Below are 21,828 nucleotides of genomic sequence, written 5' to 3'. Positions count from 1 at the left end.
ATCCATTGCACCATATGTGCCCTTAAACGTGTAAGACAGCCTCGCAGTTTGATTTTTCCACAATATCGACTGCTGCTGTTTGACTGTCCGCCAATGGATAGATAAAACACACATACTACAGACAGGCAACACACAGTCTGAGCACATCATATAGCCTACTCTTTTGTCTTAGAGTCTTATGAGAAGTTTATGGAAGATTAAAAAATGCACATTGCCACGCATTTTGTTTATTAAATCAATCAGTTAGCTGCATAATGCAATTTGATTCCTCAGTGATGAACTCCTGGTTGTTCCTGTGTAGTCAGAGTTTTCCTGCCACCTGGTGTGAAGACGAAGACACAGCTGCTTCATCTCTTCAAGGTTTCTCAGCATTTTGAGGACCATTGAGGCTTTGTTTGTTTGTTTTTTTGTTGCGCATACGTATAATTAGGCAACTAATTATTATTTTCATTGTCGATTAATCTGAAGAGTATTGTTCAATTAAAATAAAAACACCCTGGATAATTTCTCAGAGCCAAAGTTGACATGTTTATAAGATCTAGCCTAAGTATTTATCAAAATAAATGAATATAAAACAGCAAATATTCATATTTGAGAAAATGGAACAAGGAATTCTTTGAATTTTTGCTTGAATCAGTTATCACAATAGTTGCTAATTATTTTAATTAATTAATTGTCTTATCATTCCCATTTTATATTTTCAAAGAGTTACATTTAAAGCTGTTTTTTGTGTAAATTACACTCATATTTATTGGCGCCTATGCTTCTTGATTTTACTCAAAATGCAAAATAGATAGTTATTTCAGCCACTATGACAATGATTGAGCCATTATTGTATGAATAAAATGAAATCGAAAACTGCAGATGCACAGGAAAATATGAAATACTTTTTTTTCTCTTTCAGTTTTCCATTTTCTCATCTGCTTCTTTCAGTTTCATTTTATGTCAGTCAGTCTGTCATTGATTAATTTACAGTTAATCTAATTTCCATCCAATCTAATCTGACATCATTTTCCAAAACTATAAAGTCCATTCTTTCCTTGAAAAACCTGTACTGTAATTGCTCATGCTTATGTGCAAGCAAATACACACCAAACTGGTCAAAATCTACATTTAAACAAATGTTTACACCAGCTAGTAAGCCTTCACTGACAAATGGTTGTCTTCAAATATCTGGTGTTTTGGTACTTTTTGATTTTGGTGTGCAACTGATAAAACGTTTATTGATGTTTATACAAACCCCAAATAAGAAAAAGAAAGATGAAAAAGGAAAATGAGGAGGGGGAGGGAAAAGTAAAAGACAGGGCACTTTTATATATTGCAGGTCATTTTCTGTTTACTTTTCATATTGATGTTTTCATTTTCCATTCTCCGCTGCAGTTTTTAGACACTGAAGATACATTGGAACAAATGTCATTTCTAATAGACAGATAGGATGACATATTAATATCATCTATTTATATTTATTATTATATATTACTACCATTGACGTATTGTTATTTATTACTATTACATTTTTTCATGTACTTATAAGCACATTTGTAAACTCCAGCAGTGTTCTTACTAGTGGCTTGTCTTTGAATCCCTCACTGCATCCACTAGATGGCTGTACATCATCATTTAGTGGCCAGACAATCAGAGGAAGTAAACATACTATAATGTGTAGTAGTGGATCTAAAATGGCTGGAGTCACAATGATTCCTCCTCTACTGATTTGATATCACTTTGTAATGTGTTTTAAAGGACGTCAATGTAAGGACTTTATCATATGGTGTAGTAATACTTTGAATATCACCACCAATGTTGTGCTTTGTTTGTTACATGTATTGCAGTCACTGTCAGTCTATGACAATCTATATGTTAGTGTCATCGCCCTCAGATGATTCTGATCTAATTTTCCATCCGTCTTTGAAATGACGTGCAACTGTTTCTTCTATTAATGTAGCAAATTACCACTAGTATCCTTCTTTGCCCACTCCAATAATGTTGTGTCGTAGGTCATTTTTAACGAGTTATAACATTGGGTTGTCTCTTAAATGAAACTATGACTCATCCAGGGTCATAGTATTTAGTTCAGCTTTTGTTTGGAAAGTGTTACATCCCCTAAAAATGCAGAACTAAGATACAAACATTTCTGAAACGATTTTTATTTTCCTCTATTGTATTTGTCATCACAGACTTGCACATGACTAAATACTGCTGACTCTCACAAACACAATTGTACTTCTGCTTTCCAATCCAATTGAAATGATATGTTCTGTCTTAACTAGGATACTACTGAGTACTGTAGTATACATACATTTATTCAGCCACTGCATTTCTGGGCAGGTTGTTTGTTACTGGGTACTTGACCACTGCCAGTCATAAAGGTAACCTTCAACAGGTATCATTTTGTCTTTGAGTCCTCTATTCAGTGTGATGACGCATACCTGAACCAAAGCCCATCCTGTTTTGCTGCCATGAAACTTTCCCCAGGCAAAGTACAAACGGAGAAAGTGAAACCACATTTACTGACCTCAAGCAGAAATTTAGATGCAGGTGGGAAGTTTCAAGAAGTGCAAAAAATAAACAACATATCATGACATTTTGTCACTTGAGTTCCACTACTAATTTGACTGTGGCATTTTGTTTGTTGCATTTGCTCTATTTTCTTGTTATGTCAGATGAGAGATAAGATAATGATAATGTTTAAGTGCTGGTTGTAAGATTTAATCTAAATACTTTGTTAACAACATGTTCTTTGTTGAGCAGTTAAAGAAGTACAATTTTGTAATGTATGTATTCCAATGGGGATAAACATAGTTTTTGAAAGGGATCAGCTTTTACACAGTAAGGATGTGTTACACCATAAGTAATATTCTCGTGTGATGCAATAAGGTCTGAAATGTTGATGCCCATAAACTTTTTGCTTATTTTTGTATATTTTGTATTAATTCTATCTCTATTGTTTCTGGTCTTTTAAGCCAGCAAAGACCTAACATTTCAGGATTAAAGCTTCCATCATGCAATGGTGAATTAATAAATTGACTTTTCTGATCAACCCTTATCCTGCTCCAGAGTAGTTTTAAGTATGTTGAGTCAATATACTTAAAGAAAGAAGGATAAGAACATTGTTGAGAAATTGTATTCTACCATGTTTAATATAAAGACATAATATATGGAGGAAGAAGGGGGGGAAATGGGAGCATAAATAGCAGTCCTAATTCACCACCGCCACCCAAACCCTCTTCATAGTCTCATCATAAATAAGCAACTTAGTGATTCATTTTGGAATTAATTCATGTCAAAGTTCTTAACTCCTTCCTTTTCTCCCTGGTAGTGAGTCTTGTTCCTCATTTTTTTGTAAATTGTGGTGAGTAGGAGGAAAGGGCCAGCCCCAAGATGCAGATACAATCTGGCCCTCCTGTGTCTGTCTTCACTAGTATAAAGGGGAAAGTACCATCTGGATTCGTCTTTGTTCTATAGATACTCAGGGCACAGCAGAACACCGTCAGACATCAAAACGTCCTCATCACATGCACACACTGAGCTCAGGAAGCGAACACACACATTGCTTTGGTGAACAGCAGAGGAAACTCACAAACTGTAGAGTCGTCAGCCTTCAACATCTGTCTGCCTACACTCCCCAGGCTCAGGCCACTCTGAGCTCTGCCGTCGGACTGACGATGCCACAGCCTACCCAGAATTCTCTAATCCATGTCCTCCTGCTGTGGACCACCACCCTCTCCATTATCCAGGCTGTGTTCATCATCCTTTTCTTCACAACTGGACATCGTGGACTGGTGAGACTTCTTAAAATATCCTCAGATTGAATTTACAGATTGCTACAATATCCCATGATCATTAATGATGAGATCCAAATTTGTAAACTTGTACAAAAGTTTTGCTTTACCCCGTGACATTTGAATGAATAGGATGAATGTTTTGAATTTGTTACACATACACCTGTGTAGCGCATCTGTTCTTTCTTGTGGTTTTGGCAGTAGCACAGCTGGTGAGATAGACACCCCTGCCTGTGGTCTGCAGCTGGTTACAGATACCCCAGTAATGACTTCCAAACAGCGGAAGTTTTTGCATTATAGATAAAAAAACTGATCAGATAGAAATGTCTCAATCTATACCGCAGAGATAATAAAACTATAATGGAGCATAACTGCTATAATGCTATAATAAAATATAAGTCTAGCTCTATGATTGACTAGCTACTATCACGTGTTAAATATTTTACAGGAGAATTATTTTAATAGACAATGCGTTGTTTTTAAAAAATTTAATTCAGCAATGCCATTAAGTGAACTTGAATGGCGTTATCGCACCAACAACATTCATTCACCGGCACTTTTGTGTTTCAAAACCATCTTGTAACATTTATTATGAGCATATTTTGTGCTTCTGTTTCCTTCTCCAGTCTCAGAACAATAGCGCTGTAGCACCAGAGCGCACAGTGCAATCCCAGGCAAACAATACAGCTTCGGTAAGATAACCACAGCTTCAGAGCTTGTGCTTCTCCTGTTGACTTCACTGTGTTGTGTTATATATTCTCACAATATGAACACACATGTTCTTGTTGATTAAGATGTCATGCTTTTGTTGTCAGTTTTTGCAATCAAAATATTCCAGTCAGAGAAATCTTGCAGACCAGGCAGATTTAGCTCAAATTATTTTTCTTCTCAGTGACTTATGTCAGACAGTCACTCTCTTCACGTCTTGGAGGAAGCACTGTGACGTCATTGCCAAATTCGGGGAAATGCCACTAAACTAAACTGTCTCTTCATTTTCCTTCTGAAGATACTGAATGATCTATTCTGTTCTCACTTTTAAGACTGAGGTACTGGTCTCATCACCACGTTTAAAAATAGCAACATCAATGTATCTGGTCTGTGTGTCATCATGGGAACCATGCAGGAACCACATATAATGTAGACTTTTTTTCTATGTTTCGAGTTTAATAAATGTCTTCCTCTTCCTCAGCTGCCTCCCTCAGACCATGGGCTTCTCTTGGGAGAAGGTACAATGCTCACCTATAAGGCAATTGAAGGTAAAGTTGTTCTATTTTTTGTATTCCCTTATTCAGTGTGAATGACAAAGTCTGTAAAAATGTAAAAATTCACAAGCTGTTGGAAGTACAGATAATGTCCTGGTCAGAGGAAATGTTTAATTCCAGCCAATACAATTTCACTGAATCATTGAGTCACATGTGCTCCATGTGAAATTAAACAAGATATTCAGAATAAACTTCTAAGAAAACAAATTCACAGCTAATAGCAGCTTTTCTGTCACCCACAGCCAAAGGCGGAATGAAATGGTCAGCAATGAATCCAAATAACGACTTGGTCTCAGTAGACGGAAAAGATCTGAAAATAAATAGGGATGGATATTACTTCCTAAATCTTCAGGTGACACTGAAGAAGGAATCGAAGGAATGTGAAGAGCAATCGGATCACAATGTCAGTCTGAAATGGAACAACAAAGTTGTCCTGATGGGTGGGATTAACAAAAACACATGCACCACAGGCCTCCTTGGAAAGGTAGAGGAGCTGTCTGCTGGGGGCACCCTGGTATTCAACATCAGCCTGCCAACCACTGAAATTGATGACATTGAACATCTTACCCACCTGGATATCATCTACATGCTCAAGCCTTAGATGCATCTCTGATACATTATATATATATATATTTTTTTTTTTAATCCCTGGCATGTTCCAGGACACTTATCCAGTTCTGGGACCCATTCTGCAGCAAACAAGCTCAGATGCAAAGATGGTAGAGTGTACTTGTTGCTCTCTTGTTACCAAACAGATCTCTGTAATTGCCTTGGGATCACCAGATCAGCAAATCACTTAACTGTCTTCCTGCAGTCAAAGTGGTGACTGAGTCACAGAGAATGGATGAAGGGGTTGGATTCAACATTGAAGACCCACAGGCTGGGTAAAAACCTCACTGTTAAATTCTGGTCAACTAAAAAGAAAAATCCACCCTGAAACAGATTTTATTTTGATTCAATGTCCAATTACATTGGCCAGTAAAGTAAATATACTATATAGCAGCTCAGGATTGGTCTAAGGTTGATGTCATCACTACAAGTGTGTTCCTCTGCTGTTGTGCTCAAGAGAAGACTTTAAATTCACACTTTAAAACTCTTCTTTATAGAACTATATGGAAATAACAGTTTAACAGTGTAATGTAGGTTTGGGGGAATATTCCCTTGTGTATTGTATAGATAAAAAAAAAAAAAAAGTTGGATTGTTCTCAAATAGCTATGATCAAGGAGCACACTTTTAGTCAGTGAACCAGGTATTCAGAGTAAACCACTCCTTAAATTGTATTTCCTTGTTGGAGTTTCTTAGATTTAAAATGTGTAGTAGTTAACAGCAAGAATGTATTATTCTGAAGTGCCACACCTGTTGGCAGAACTGTGCTCTGTTTTTGCACAGCTCCTATTTGCTACTTGATTTATTTCTTGTTTTGAACTATATGAATTACATATTTATGTTGTATTTATTTATTGTTTGGGCCTAGAATATATACAGTATATTTAGCTAAATTGCATAGACAGCGAAAAACCAATGAATGTATGTCACTGTGTGACAATGTATGTCCTTGTGTATATGCATTTGTCTACTGTTAGTGAGTCACTGGAATGTTTTTACAGTTTTCTTTATTAATAATTGCAATAATATGTAATGACTTGGTTGATAAATGTTAAAAGGGAGAAAAAAGATAAAAGAACAAAAATATAGATATGATTTATTTGTTTAGACACAGAATTTTCGTGTTTTTAACATCTAAAGAATGACCACTATTACATACAAATTAGTATTCTATTTTTATAATCTAAATTTAAAATGAAAAGTGAAATGACTTGATAGAACAAACCTCCAAATCTCCTTCACTACTTGTATCACACATTATGACACATGAAATCACAACTCAAGGTGGTTGATGCAGAAAGTTTCATGTGTTGTTAAGAGATATTGAAAGAAATATTTGGTTTTGTCAATGATTTTCAGTTGTTTTTAATGCTTGTACTCCTGATGATGTGTGTACATTAGTGTGATTATGCATTCAAAAAAGCATTGCATTTGTTCCGGGGACCTTTAAACATGTTTCTTTACATCCAACGACATCAACATAACTGCTGCCTTGAAATAATGTAACAATGTTATGATTAAAAGCTATAATTTTTTCATAATGTTTATTATATTTGACGTATTTAAACCCCCAATATGGAGCTAAGACGAACAAATGAAATTACACTGATGATTTTCTGCATTTTACTGTGAGTCACTTTCAAGACCCTGGATATAGAGTGAAAGTGAGAGGTCATAAATTAGCAGTGGGACCCCGCAGATAGTGAGTCACTTAATAGAAAGATACAGGGGGACCCTCCCTGCCATATGCTGTCGAAGAATATGCCTGCCAGACTCTGACAAAGCAAAATAAAAAATCTGCACCTTACACAAACATCCATCATCATGTCTACTGACCTGCATTACAACAATAGAGAGAGAAAACACAAAAGGTCACTGGAACATGATATTAGTCATCACAGCCGAGATACACATTTTCCAGGTTACCAGGTTTCATCTGAAAACAGTTCTTTTCCAAACCTGCAGAGTGCCATATCTTTTACCACTCACTGTATTAGCTGTTGCCACCACAACTTTCGGTTACACTTAAGGGAGGTCCGAGATGTTAAATTCAAATGCAGATAGCAGACACCACCCACTCTGTCTTATATATTAGACACGTCTGCATGGGTTGGTTTGTTCCTACCATTGCTTTCCACTGCCCAATTAAGACAGGCGTACAAAAGTTGTGTATCCACATAGAGAAGTATGGCAGCTTCTGTGAGAACCCTCATCACCCAAATGTCACTGTGCATTATTGGATACGTTTTCAGTGTTCAGTCACTGAATGACGCGCTCTGCTGTTATTTTCCAGAAACTGCAAGTACCTGCCACTTAATAATCAACTGATTATATAATAATGACATCCCAAAATTCAAGATATGAGAGATGATTTTTGGTAAACAGCAACATTATTCTTGATTAAAAATGACATTACAGTCAAATATGTGTAAGGAAATGGCATGAACTTCCTGAGTGAAAGATTTTTTCAGTAAATCAGAAGCAAAGTGGACCCTCTGAATGCACAGCTTTACAGATAACCGAAATGTAGCACTCACCTGCTACTCTACCTCATCTAGAGACCAACACCAGAGGACAGCATTTAGCTATGGACTGCTTTCTGTGTACCATGACCACCCCTTTCAGTTTTGCTTCGCTCTAGGCACCACAGGTTGCTTCACTGTAAAAGAATGCTTCTACGTGACAAACTAGCGGTAGTTTATTTCCAAAGTGGCGTGTAAAAATTGTCGACAGAGGTTAAACACACCTTGACATTAATATCTGACAACAAAGTATCGCTTTATAAATGGAAAATGTTTGTTTCATATATAGAAGTGTGAATACTGTTGAGATTATAGCCAATTATAGAGTACTCTCATCCCACACAGATTCTCTGTAAAAGTCATGGCTAGACCAAAGTTTAATGACGAGAGAAAAACCAGCATCACGAATCCCAACCACACAGCTGTTACTTTCCCCCTCCTTTGCTACTATAGTCTCTCACACCTCACAGGTCAGCCAGCGATGGAAGATAATGACTCACACATGCACGGAGAGAGGAATTCATGAAAACACAAGGAGACTGTGTAAAACGTCTGAGCCAAGGCCACCCATGATTTGACAGATAATATGTTTAGTTATGCATTCAGACTCTATATCACCAAACCCTGAACTGTAATTAGTTTCAACTCAGCGCGTTCAACTGATTTGAACAAAACTTGTAGTACGAGCCTGAGGGAAAATGAATTTGAGGTGCACTTAACCTACACACCCACCTGTACTCATATACATGCACACATACACACACAGTCCTGCTACAGTAGACCTTCACCAGCCGCTGCTCTCCAGATCTGGGGTTGGAAAGTGAGTCAGGCAATCTGCTGACACCCCCACCCTCCCTCCCAGCGGCCCCCACCACCACTTCCTCTTCAGTTTACAAATATACAACTCTGTGGGTGTATTCAAGAGCGGCTTCTTCGAACAGACACATCTGAAGGGAAAGCGTAAGAAAAAAAAAAAGGCTCCATAGAGTGATGAAGCTTGTTGTTTGTACATGCATGTCGCCATGCCTGTCGCCATGGTGATGAATTGAAAAAGATTATCTATAGCTTTACAGTAAATGGGTACACTGATTCGAATGTGTGGAATACTGCCCGATACATCTATTGTCCCTCCCAACCCTTAAGAAAAGTACATTTGTCACATAAGTCGAATTGCTGTACTGTAAAACCAGTGTTTAACAATTAACACTTTCTGTTTAAAGGTGGTTAACATACTTACACTTAAATAATATGTGTCACTGTGGTTTTAAAAAACGCTACCCGTCAACAGAGAGTTGTGTGGTTTGAGTGAGTGGGTGAAAACTGCTACTGAGACCACTCAGCAAAGGCTCCAGAGCCGCTTCACCAGGAAGTGCATACAGTAGCTTGCTTCAGCTACATGATGGCCTGAGTAAAGGCGTGATAACACCACCAAACAAGACTTTAAAATCATCATCTGTTTATTTAATTGTTTCATACATGTTATTGTACATAAATACAGTAGTATTAAAACAGTTACATCATTCATTTTTACCACTAGAGGAATAAATAAATAATGTGGTGTATGTGTCACACAAGAGTGAAAAGAAATACGTAAGGTGACAACATCTATTTTTTATTTTATTTTAGCATGAACATATAAACGCATATAAATGTATACTTAGCAATAATATGAAGCTAAGGGAGACTGAACAATGTATCAAAGATTTGTTTTAATCCATCTATGACGAGTCATTTTGTAACAAGTATATATATTGTATAAAAGTAAGTATACAAGTAAGCATATAAAAAGTCCCCGATGTGAAAAAGAGTTTTGTCACTCAATATAATTTTAAAAAATGAAGCGTTTCACCCCCGAAAGAGAAAGCCATGTGCCCTGACCTTCAGGGTGGTTTTCACACCTGCCTCGCTTTCGGCTTACTGACCTGCTTTTGCATTACAAAGAATCTCTAATCCTTGAGAAGATTTTCCATCCGCTTCTATTTACTCTTACTGCTTTCAGATTATTGTGAAATAATCAATGTGACATTTATATCATATATGCACCAAATATGTTTTCATAGGATTTGTGTCGCTCAATTTTTGAGGTATCGCTCACTTTCACAAAAATGGCATCACTTTCTTGGAGGTGAAACACTCCACCCAGGTAACTGTTGGATCGTTTACTGCTGGACCCCCCTGAGTATTTTCTGGACAGCAGGAGGGTAATACTTTTCCCAGAGTACAGTGTTGTATTCAGTTCAATAGAATGGTGAAATATATTGGAGTCTCTAAAGGAAACCTTGGAATAGACATAGTAAAAACCCTCCTTCTGAATGACAAGACATTTGTCTTTGTAGTCCATCTTATAGAGGAGAGGTTCTGCATCCATGCTCCATGCCATGATTTCCTTTCCATGAGCTATATGATGTCCATCTGGGAAAAAAAAACAAAAAAAAACAGCAACAATGTGAAGTCTGATTCTTTTAAAAACAGGGGGATTAAAATGATAAATACATTATATCATAGAGGTATTTTTGCTCGAACCACACGATTACCCATGCCACACTTTAATAACTGTGCCTTCATTTTACTGGCAATAGCAATGGCAATAACAATATATACGGTCTATTTTCTGCCTTTGTAATACATTGAACTCTGCAGTAATACAAGGGACATCAACACTGGTCTCACCTGTCAGATGTGCAACTGGTTTGGAAGGAGTGACAAGACTGGGCCTTTTAGTTGGAGCAGCAACATCTTCACCTGCGTGAGGACCAGACATAATGTAACTGATGTGGATTGCGAAACTGAAAATATGAATCAACTGAGTGAAAAGTGATGATACACACCTGCAATGAACTTGGAGGGTGTTGCTGAGGAGCCCTGCAATGGATATAAAAATGGTTTACCTGTCAGTAGCATGTATATATATGTTTGTGTTTCCGTTCGTGAGTGCGCGCATTCAAATGTGCAACAGATTTACCATTGCATTGGATATGCAACCAAGTTGTGAAAATAAGATACACAAAATGCTTTTGCTTAATGTAATCTGAATTGTGCTTAAGGAAAAAGTACAAAGTAGCTCAGGTCTGTCTTTCTGGTAATGAGCAAAAGGTAGATCATGATCATGCCACAGGAAATAGACCACTTCCGTTCCTCCACCGTCCCTTGTTTGTATGCACCCTTGATTGTCAGACAGTGTTAGAATAAAAAGTCCCCCTCCCCCTCCCCCTACCCAAACCTGTGATTGCTGTCCTCAAACTGAGCATCAAATGAGGACAGGAAACTGAGTCACAGTGATGCAGGGAAAACAGTGACCATTCACCATTGTGGAACATGCTTGCTTTTGACCCCCGGGGACGTCAATAAAGTTCCCAGAAAATGGGCCGGACTTTAATGTACTTCTCCATCTCTACTCCACTCTCTTCCCCATAATAGTAAAATTATTTCACCGTCAGCAATTTTTGGAGAAAAACAATCATTCACATTACTGGAGTAAATGTCAGCTTTGTTCAATCACGAGGGTCCTTTGGTTTACTGATGCCTTTGCTTTGCTTCACTAAACGGGTATGACAGCACACGTAGCATGTAACTCTGTGAAATGCATATATCAAAAACTTATGTAAGAAATATTGTAATTGTCCTTGCGTTTATACCTTGTACTGTATATTTAATAATTAAAACACACAATATTTAAATTTTACAGTTCTAAAGTAACTTTCTGAAAACCAACAAACAAATGCTGCTGCTTTTATAATATTTATTTGGATCTCTAATTCTATATTTTGCTCTCTTTGTTTATTGTTTATTATTTTTTTATTATTAAAAGCCCATGTATGTGCCTCTAATCTTCCTGGGGTCTTGTAATCTGTCTATTTTACCTTTATAGTACCAATACATATTCAGTTCACTTCAAATAATTACATTACAGTTTTGCATGTAGTATAGTCGTATAAATACATAGAACTCAGGTGTTGTAAAATAACGCATAAACAAATAAAATCAATATGTTGCCGCAAACCAGAAGAGTTCCCATTGTGAAAACTTGTGTTGAATTAGTATTCAAAAGAAACTTAAAAATGTTACCAACAACATACACAACACAAGAGCTTTGGGTTGAGAGTGACAGAAAAGGAGAAAACTGTTAGAAATAAGAAAAGAAAATGAAAGTGAGAATAAAGTGTTGAAGCTGAATGAGATCTTCTGATGAAAGTGAGAATCAAAAGAACATTTTATGAAACAAAAAAAGCAGAGTGACTCTCAGTTGGTGAGAAATCACAGGATGAAATTGCAAAATGTACTTTAGGTGCAGACCCAGAGATGGGGTTGATACTCACAGATTCATGTTGGTGGAGACGGTAGATGAAGCAGGCTTCTATCACCATGCCGCACAGTGCCACACTCACTAGCAGAAACAGTAGGGTCTGTGCCACCCCAGCACGTCGTGGCCTCTCGCTCAGCCTCGGCGGCAATGCAGGCCGGGTGACATGGCTGTCCACCACATACACAGATGGATATCCACTCTCGTCCATACCTACAGTGTTCTCACTGAAAAACTAATTCAGTGTGAAAAAATGTCCTCCACAAGTTGTCGGAGAGTACTGCTTCAACAGGGTCACGGAGACAGAGGCTTGAAAGACACAGAGGTGTGGAAAAAGTAAGAAAATGGGTGGGCTCACATGTGGTTGGTTCAAGTGGAGATGGCTCACACGTAGTCAGATAAAGAATAGACCTTCATACAGAAATCTTGAGATGTATCACCAAGGTGTCTTAAGGCTCTCACAACTGTCTGCACTCAGTAACTGCAAACTTTCAAAATTATGCAGTGTATAGTGGATTTTTTCCCATACAGTAACGAAGCCTAAAGGTAGAAGGCAACATCCATACTTGAGAGACCAAGCAGAATGCATTTTAACCCTCCCACCCTACCGTCCTCCCACTTCACTGTAATAGCAATGTTGAAATATCTCCATTCACACTTCCTCTCTTGCATGCATTGCACTCATTCTCTGTGTGGTTTGACTTATGGGCTGAAAGACTATTAACCACAATGGAGTTTAAGATTAAACTTTTTACATCCTTACCTTTGTGCTTTGTCGCAGGGGACAGAGCAGAGTTGCGAGGCATAAACTGAAAATAAAATTAATGACATCACCAGACTCAGCCGGTGTAGGGTGAGGTGAAGTGGAACGTTGTGACTGCTATATGTTTGCTAATTAATTAAGGAAGCGTTTTAGGCTGAAAATGCTATACATTGTGGCGGCTATTTGTTAAATAAAGCATACAAAGTATGAACTTCTACAGTTTTTCTGTAAAGTTTTATTCAAGTCATCCATGAATAGACTCAACTCAACCCTCACACACTCTCATATGTTAAAGCTCGAAAGAATGAAGATTCGAAGAGGCAGTATGATTTTATCCCCGTTGGAGCGTCACTCTAACACAAATACACATTCCTGAGTTCTGGGGCAGTAAACAGACTGATAGTGTGGTGCAATGATCATGTCCTTGGCTTCTTAGTGAAACCCCCAAAAACTTTAATGTATGGCCTTTATTGATACAATTGTCCCTTTAGTTGACAGGAGAGCTTCCACACGTGGGTGATGTATGTGTCTTAAATAAAGATCGAATGCATTCCAGATTTCTTCATTAATACTTAGTATAGCTCTTAAAGTGTATGTTATTTTATCCACTGCCATACAATGTGCTATATTTTTAACCTGACATCAATATTTGGCTTATGACCTGTTTCTGTCCCACCTTCCTGTTAGTGACATCACCTATGGGTCCATCAACTGCACCATGCTCCCTTTGCAATGTACATCATGCTCTATCGGGCAGTAGGTCACATCTACTTATAAATACACACGCATTAGTACACAGACACATGCACATAAGTTTCCACTCTGAGGTTTCAATAGAAGCAGATAAAAGCCAATTATAGATTATGTTAAACCTTTAGCAATGCATTTGTTTGTGATTATTTTATTTTTTAATACGTTTCTGCCTGTTGTTGCTGTGCACCTGTCTGTCTGTTTGTCTCTCTCTCTGTCTCTGTCTGTCTGTGTCTCTCTCTCTCTCTCTCTCACCCCAACTGGTCGAGAGAGACGACCACCCACCTAGAGCCGAAGGATGTGTCCTAGGTTTCTGCCTTTTAACAGGCAGTTTTTCCTTGCCCTTGTCGCCAAGTGCTTGCTCATGGTGGAACTGTTGGGTCTCTGTAAATAATGTTATAAGGAGTTCGGTCTAGACCTGCTCTATTTGAAAAGTGTCCTGATATAACTTCTGTTATGAATTGGCGCTATACAAATAGAATAGAATTGAATTGAATTGAATTGAATTGCCTTTCCAGTGATTTATTTTGTGCAAAATAAATGAATATCTGTATTTGCAAACATTTAAATAAGTGTTTATTTTAAATATACTGCTGGGATTTCCTCAAAGCTCATAAATGTATGACAGCCATATCAAATATGCCCAATTTGAATGAAATGTTGCCCCAAATTCGAGTAAAACAATATTATGTATATTCATTCTGCATTTCTTTACGCCATACCACATCATGTTAAGTGCAACAGGGTCGATGTGTTGTTTTTTCTTGAGCTCAGCCAAGTTCAACAGAGATGCTGACAATTCGTTTTTTTGTAAGTTAAGTTTCAAGGAAGGAGGAGGAAGTCCAAGTCAAGTTTTAAGGTCCTGTGTGAATATAATATGCATAACTATATTTCCATTAGTGTATAATAACCTGAATACAGGAATCATTATGTTTTTGTTACCTTTGAATGAGCCTTTTTTATTTACAGACGCCACAGGTCACCTTCCATGTTGAAGCACCATGTTTCAACAATAGCCCACAACAAACAAACCAAACACTGGCTCTAGATTCTTTGCACGATTCTCGGCCACCATAGTTTCTCCTTTGTGCCTGGAAGGGGAAAGTAAAGTGAAGGAATCGCAATCTGCCACTACACCGCGAAATGAAACTACACACCGGATCTTTAAGCCTCTTATGGTTGTAATGAGTCGTCTATCAACTGCTGCATGTGATCAGGTCTGCTTAGTGCACTTCACAACTATCGAAAAAAGTAAAAGCATGTAGCCTACTGTATTATCGTCACTTCTCAAATCAAGCAATCTGATTGGTTAGCTATGGTATAATAACTGTATATAACAGCTATGATGTGTAACTCCTTTACATAATTCAGTATCACTCCACTTGAGAGAGAAAGAAGTGTATATCTCTGGGGGGAGATTCACCTGCTGAACATAAAAGACAACATGCAACCTCTGGACATAAACACAGTGAACTGAACATGGTTAGACAATCAAAATGGGCCTTCAAATGCTTTTGGTTAGACAATCCAAAAGCAAGTCTAAATAGAGACCAGATTCTCAGAGTGGAAACAACAATTGAGTTACATGAAGATTGGGTTGGCCAAAAGCAAAGCCAAAAGTGAAGTGAAGTGAAGTAGAAAGAGTGGATGTGGCTTCCAGTACATATCAACTTAATGTCGGTTACCAAATCCAGAGAGTAATTTTGTGAATATTGGCTAATAAGCGGCAGTTCAACACAAAATCAAAAATACATACAGTCTCTAGTAATGTAAACAAGACACAAACACATTCCTGGCACACAGCTGTGAGCAGTTTCACGGAGGAACTATTTTCTTTAGACCAAACTGCTCCAACCATAGTAATTCTTGTTTTTTTCTGCACGGTGATACATAGAAAATAGTTCCTCCATGAAACTGCATAAAACAAAGTGTCAGTGAATTATTCTGAGTAGCTGGGTCATGATTTCTGGAAAGAGAAGTTGCTGTTGAGTTTTTCAAATGTATGTTTTGGCCGCACCACAAGCCCAGTGCCATCTGCTTCCATTATATTTGAGGGAGGCTTGACACCTGTACAGCCAACGGCCACTCACTCACTCACACATTCTAGATGAATAAGTCTCACTGCAGGTAAGAGCAAACATTTATTTTTTATTGATTTGGATTCTGTCCTTTTAAAGGCCTCCTATCTGACAGATAGAGTCTGTGTGTATTTCAGAATACAAATCAACCTGCTCTCTCAAATACTAAGAAATTTAAATGTTTTTTAAAAAAATTGCGAAGCTTCCATTTATAGGAAACACACCGTTTTGACTCTTCATACAATATGGAAACCATTGCATGATCAGAGATGACTACTATTATTAATGGCAATCATCACTTTTTGAAAGAATTTAAGCAGGGACTAAGACATAGTTTATTCTAGAGTATCTTTTATGGACATTAGAATATCAGAATAGCAAACTATTCAATCATGTTATATATTTCTAATCTGTACTTGTACATCATATGCTTTAAAAAAAAATAATAATATGATAACGTAATTCTAAACATATCATACCCTAACAAAGGATTATATCATGAAGCTCTTGTAATGTTAACAAGACCTGATAATTACAGTGTATACTATGTCAGTCCATCTTCTCCTAATTTTATTATTAGATTCTTTTGGTTTTAGTGCACCTTCATATTATGTGCTACACTCCTCTATTTCCAACAACAAAAAATATAATAATACAATTTAAAAAACACTCATATTCCACCCCCTAACTTGAAGACAACATTGGCCCATGTGCCTTATTTGTAAGTATATTAATGTATGAAGTGAATTGATGATCCAGTAAGTATTACTAATCAGTGACTCGATCATTTGTTAGTGACAAACAGGAATTCAGTATCAATTCTACATTAATTATTGCATTAAATCACCTTGAGTCATGGATTACTCATCCATTAAGCATGTGTATTGTGCCCTAACAAGTTTTATTTATGTTGCTCACTTACCCATAATACATCCATGATATCAAGGCTGTGTGGCCTGCTTTTTGTCTGCCTTTTAACCATAGCTCCCCCTACAGAATAAAAGAGGACATGACAGCATAACAGTTAGAATTAATGATAAAAGAACATTTTGCCAACAAGTACAAATCAGAACAAAAAGTGTGAGGACTGATTGAAAAAAAAAAAACAACTTTTATATAATTCCCAAATGTACCTTCACTAACCATGCAGGCCTCCATACTCCAGGCACCATCAGGTATGGGCATATTGCACTTTGTCACAGTTTTGCATGTTGGCTGCAGTCCAGACTGTAGGGTGACACAGACAGAGCCTCCACTCATTCAGCTTAGATCAGGGAACTCTCTTACTGTTAGGCTACTTTCCAACCGTTGGAGTATGAAAATAAGCAACTCTAGATATTAAAACTGCTTTTTTTCCCCCTGCACATGTAACACAGTTGCTTCCAGTTGGTGAAAGTGGAATACATGGACTATGCACTGCGAGCGAAGGATGATGAATGTGGAGGTTTGTTTGCTGGCATGTTTGATTCTGACTGTTGGCTTGACTTTGGGTGTGGGGCCTAACCAAAACAGGGAATTTACATTTCTGTTACCTGCTGGCACCACAGAGTGTTTTTACCAAACCACCGTGAGGAACGACAGTATGGAAGTTGAATACCAGGTAAATGTAATATTCTCTCTATCTGTTTCTCTTTCATGTGTCTGTCTGGCGTAGTGACAGTGTAATATTGTGTTTATTTTGAATAGCTTTTTTATATTTTGTGAATAATATGTGACTGAAAAACAAGTGAACAGGCTTTGGACTTTGGTCTTGCAAGTAGAGAGATAAGAAAACCACTGCTGTTGTTGTTGAAGACACCTGTCCTAAGATAGAGCAAAGAAGGAGAAAAACTTAAACTTGTACCTCAAATAATGCCCCCTTAAAACACATTGCAAAAGTACTTAACATGCATCCTATACAAGCACAAACGTGCCTTTACATGATCATATTGTAAATACATCCAAAAATTATATATATAAATTGAATGCCAAATATATTTTTCCAATTTTGAACTTTTTCAAACATACCACTAAACACACAAATCAATAAATTAAAAGGTAGACCTCCTATAATGTGTTGTTAACCTTTATGATTTTATGGCCATGGAATATGGGTTTTTCAATGGCTACACACCATATTTAATATAAATAAGCATATGCATTGGCTGATTATCTCAAAATACAATACACAATTAAAAAACAATTAATTGACCTTCCATCACACCACATTCATCATAATATTACTGCTGCATGGTCTGGCATCTGAAAGTTGGTGTAAGGTCACAGTCTAAGCTGCTCCCTGTTCGTCTCTGTGCTTCCTGAGAGTGCAGGTTTGTCACTGGAACTGTTGACACATGGTGCCCAAATCTTAACTCAACTGGCAGTCACAACTACGCCTACAATGGCCTGTATTGTCGGTTTTATGATGCAGAACTGTACTCTCTGACTCTGAAAAAAAAAGGCAGAAGATTATGCATACATTGACAGACTGTTAGTCATTTTTCAAAAATGAGAGTGGTAGCTTGATGTGATGAAACAAAACCTTGGGAGGCCGGGGACTGAGAGACTGAGACTGTGTCTGACACTGATAGAGTGGGCAGTAGGGTAGCGAAATAGAGAATTTCCCAAACTGTTTAAATATTATCACTGTGGCTTATTATGTGAGTTATGTTGTTGCTCAGTGTTCTATCAAGGCTTCAATTTGCATTTCAGACGGATAGTCTGATTGAAGCTTGAGCTGTGAGCTTCATGTTTGGAGTGAAAATGTGAAAATAACAGTGGAAAATTGAATGAGTTCTGGCTAACTGTGAGCCTGTATATATCCTGTATTACTGGCCTCAATCCCTTCTGTTTCTTGTACAGGTCATAGCTGGGTCAGGACTGGATGTTGGCTTTGCCCTCATCTCACCCAGTGGATACCGACTTATATCTGACTTCAGGAGATCTGATGGCATTCACATGTGGGTCACCTAAATTCTTTCCAATAACAACCTGCTTTAGCTTTGATGCTCAGTCCCTGTATTACTTTTCATTTGTAATGAACCCAATTAACCACAAGCAAGCATCAAGGCAGCAGTCAGTAGTTAATTCCGCAAAATACATAAAAGCACATTTCATTTTGTTGTGTCATTACAGTGAAAGATTTCAACCATGATATTGTTTGGAGTAAAATGTCAGCTTTCTCCAAACTTTCCTGACCTTAACCCTTTTCTTTTATACCTGCAGGGTGGATCCCACAGAGGATGGAGACTACAGGTTGTGTTTTGACAACAGTTTCAGTAAGCTGTCAGAGAAGATGGTGTTCTTTGAGGTGATCATCCATAGTCAGAGCAGTGGAGGTGGAGGCCGAGATGATCAATGGGCGGATGCGGCCATGCCAGAGAGCATAGTGGAATACAAACTGAAGGACATCTTGGTGAGAGGGGAAAAACAAAACCCATCACTTGAATTATCAATATTTTTTATTAATTTTTTTATGTCTACACATCTCAGTACTGACTTTCATCTCCTCCTGTCTGTCTATCTCTTTCTTCCTCTTCCAGGTGAGGATGGACACTGTGTATTGGCACCTGGAGAGGAGCCGTCAGGTCCTGACTGTGCTGCGGGCCTTTGAGGCCAGGGACCGCTACCTTCTGGAGGACAACCTGTGGCGGGTGTCCTTCTGGTCCTGCCTCAACCTGCTTGTCATGCTCACTGTCGCTGCCACTCAAATCTACACCCTGCGAGGCCTCTTTGATAACACCAAGCAGGTCTGCACATAGCCACAACAAAACTGTTCCATTAATTTCCAATCAAGAGTGCACAGCCTACTTGAAAGTTTGACCCAAAATCCTTAACCAATAGGTGTGCTGAATTTAGAAGTATAGTTTACATTTTTGTGAAACTGATTCATCAAGCACTAGGGACTTTTTTTTTATTGTAGCCAAAAAGTTATTGCTTTGATGTTCCGTGACTTTGTGAATTCCAGACACATCAACCTGAAAATCACATTTACAGTACTGTACTATGCACATACACACAGATACATACTGTATATACATAACATATCACAAAATACCCACACATAAAATACTTGGAGCACTGATATTTGTAAATAATATCATTAGGGAAGTTAGAAACCACAGCTGTTCTCACTGGAATGTTGTTTTATTGAATTTCAGATACCACATCGACATTCATGAACCTAAGCTATGTTTTATCAAACCCATAGCCAAAACAAACCAAGATAATATCAGAAACCTCGCCTCCTGAGTATGCACTGTAAAAAAAAAAAAAAAAAAATTTACTAAGCCTCAAGCTGTTCAAAAAAACCCCACATCTTTAGTCTTTCCTGTGATAAAAAGACATGTATTCACACAGTCATACTGGTTATCTCCCTGATCAGTTTCTCCATCTGGAGGTTATAAATAGTCAGAAAACAGTGAAGTCTTTTGGCTGAAACGTTCACTTCCTTTCCAGTCACTTGTTTCATGCAGTTGTGATGAGTAGTAAAAACATACACAACGCAGCAGGGAAAACCAATTGTGCATTTAAATCACTACCACTATATCTTCTCACAGTATGTTGAAACATCCTGTGACTGTTCAGCTTCCTAAGCCATCATTAACATTATATTCAGTTGTCATGTGCCACCACTTAAAATTTATTTTTCTTTGTTATCACAGAATAGAAATAAAAAAAACATTTAAATGTTGAACTGCCTTTTTTTTTTAACTTGGCACTGTATTTAGGAATTCATCCTTTAGAGTTGATTCATACTGTATTAAAAATGTAGAGTCTTCTGGGCAATTGTGTGGAATAAACTACAAGAAAGAAAATATCTGGATTACATTTATATCTTAAATTAGATTTTACACAATTACAACTTGGGTCTGACAACATTCACTATAAAGAACTTTAGTTTAATGACTCAATAAATTATAACAGCTTCTATGTTTGACTGATAGTCTGAGATTACTTAAGGCCTTGATTGAACTGGAAAATAAGATGTGTAGTTCTTCTGTAGTCCTGCTGTCATGGATTGAAGGCATTTTATGGCCACTTCAGGCTGGTCAAGGTCACCACTGGTTTCGACGGGGAGCCGGGCGCCTGTTCAGGGAGAATCAACCACCATTAATCTCTTAACCTTGTGACATGTACTTTGACAGGTAATAATTACAGGATCCAGTCACCGGATCATCATTAGAGAGATCATCCTCCACTCTCATTGGATGATACGATGAGACACGTAAACCTGGATTTATTCATTAATGCTGCAGCTGAAAGAGAATAAGATTAAAAGGAGTTTTGAACATCTTTAGCAAATAGATGTTTTAAAAGAGCTATCTATATTGTGCCTATAAAAATATGTCCACCCCCTTAGAAGTTATGTTTTATTCTTGCAACATTGAATTAAAGTAGATGTTTTCACATTGACATTCAATCAGTATCAGAAACGTAACATTGAATCTACTTTGACTCGATGCTGTAAGAGAAAGTATTAAAACTTTTACGGGTGGTGAATCATTGTTATAGGCAGTGTAAATGTTGATTTAATCAATTCATGCACTATAGCAGGAACAAAAGGCTGCTATGACAAGGTGTTAATTTTATTATTCACCACTTCACATTTGGTGAAAATGCATGGTCTGAAAAAAAAAAAAAGAACAGTGACCATTGTTTGAGCTATCCCTCCCTAAAGCAGACAGCCTGCCAGTAGAGGGTTGCCATAGGAACATTTGTAGGCTTATGTCAGTCTGTATTGGTTTTGGATGTAGAGAGGGGGGTGAGTGAAGAGAGGACACCC

The 21,828-nt window shown here is 37.6% G+C and overlaps 4 protein-coding genes across 5 annotated transcripts in view; 2 read left to right on the top strand and 2 right to left on the bottom strand.

Moving 5' to 3' along the window:
* Positions 1 to 3,417: 3,417 nt before the first annotated feature.
* Positions 3,418 to 7,192, top strand: LOC127356915 (uncharacterized). Its single transcript, XM_051388994.1, has 4 exons — positions 3,418 to 3,782; positions 4,409 to 4,474; positions 4,972 to 5,038; positions 5,287 to 7,192. Exons 1-4 carry the CDS (start codon positions 3,516 to 3,518, stop codon positions 5,643 to 5,645), a joined length of 759 nt encoding a protein of 252 aa, XP_051244954.1. The 5' UTR covers positions 3,418 to 3,515; the 3' UTR covers positions 5,646 to 7,192.
* Positions 7,193 to 9,612: 2,420 nt separating this feature from the next.
* tnfsf14 (TNF superfamily member 14) lies at positions 9,613 to 13,057 on the bottom strand. Its single transcript, XM_051389423.1, has 4 exons — positions 12,490 to 13,057; positions 11,002 to 11,035; positions 10,844 to 10,915; positions 9,613 to 10,585 (listed from the first exon to the last, which is right to left on the bottom strand). Exons 1-4 carry the CDS (start codon positions 12,682 to 12,684, stop codon positions 10,200 to 10,202), a joined length of 687 nt encoding a protein of 228 aa, XP_051245383.1. The 5' UTR covers positions 12,685 to 13,057; the 3' UTR covers positions 9,613 to 10,199.
* Positions 13,058 to 15,579: 2,522 nt separating this feature from the next.
* tmed1a (transmembrane p24 trafficking protein 1a) lies at positions 15,580 to 20,860 on the top strand. 2 transcript variants are annotated; one of them, XM_051389422.1, is made up of 6 exons: positions 15,580 to 16,113; positions 17,441 to 17,508; positions 17,612 to 17,664; positions 18,906 to 19,003; positions 19,269 to 19,458; positions 19,586 to 20,860. In XM_051389422.1, exons 1-6 carry the CDS (start codon positions 16,094 to 16,096, stop codon positions 19,802 to 19,804), a joined length of 648 nt encoding a protein of 215 aa, XP_051245382.1. In that variant the 5' UTR covers positions 15,580 to 16,093; the 3' UTR covers positions 19,805 to 20,860. The 2 variants fall into 2 exon arrangements, with proteins under 2 accessions (XP_051245382.1, XP_051245380.1); XM_051389420.1 differs by having other exon boundaries at positions 15,863 to 16,113; positions 17,441 to 17,664.
* Positions 20,171 to 21,828, bottom strand: part of dnm2a (dynamin 2a) — a 30,777-nt gene continuing 29,119 nt past the window's right edge. Inside the window, exon 21 of the mRNA XM_051389417.1 lies at positions 20,171 to 21,131. Within this exon, the coding sequence (XP_051245377.1) occupies positions 21,101 to 21,131 (31 nt within the window). The 3' untranslated portion in view covers positions 20,171 to 21,100. The remainder of the gene's footprint in view (positions 21,132 to 21,828) is intronic.

The sequence above is a fragment of the Dicentrarchus labrax genome, unplaced genomic scaffold, assembly GCF_905237075.1.
Source record: "Dicentrarchus labrax unplaced genomic scaffold, dlabrax2021, whole genome shotgun sequence".
NCBI classification, from domain to species: domain Eukaryota; kingdom Metazoa; phylum Chordata; class Actinopteri; family Moronidae; genus Dicentrarchus; species Dicentrarchus labrax.
Note: the sequence above shows the minus strand (reverse complement) of the source record. Positions and strands in the feature narration are given on the sequence as shown.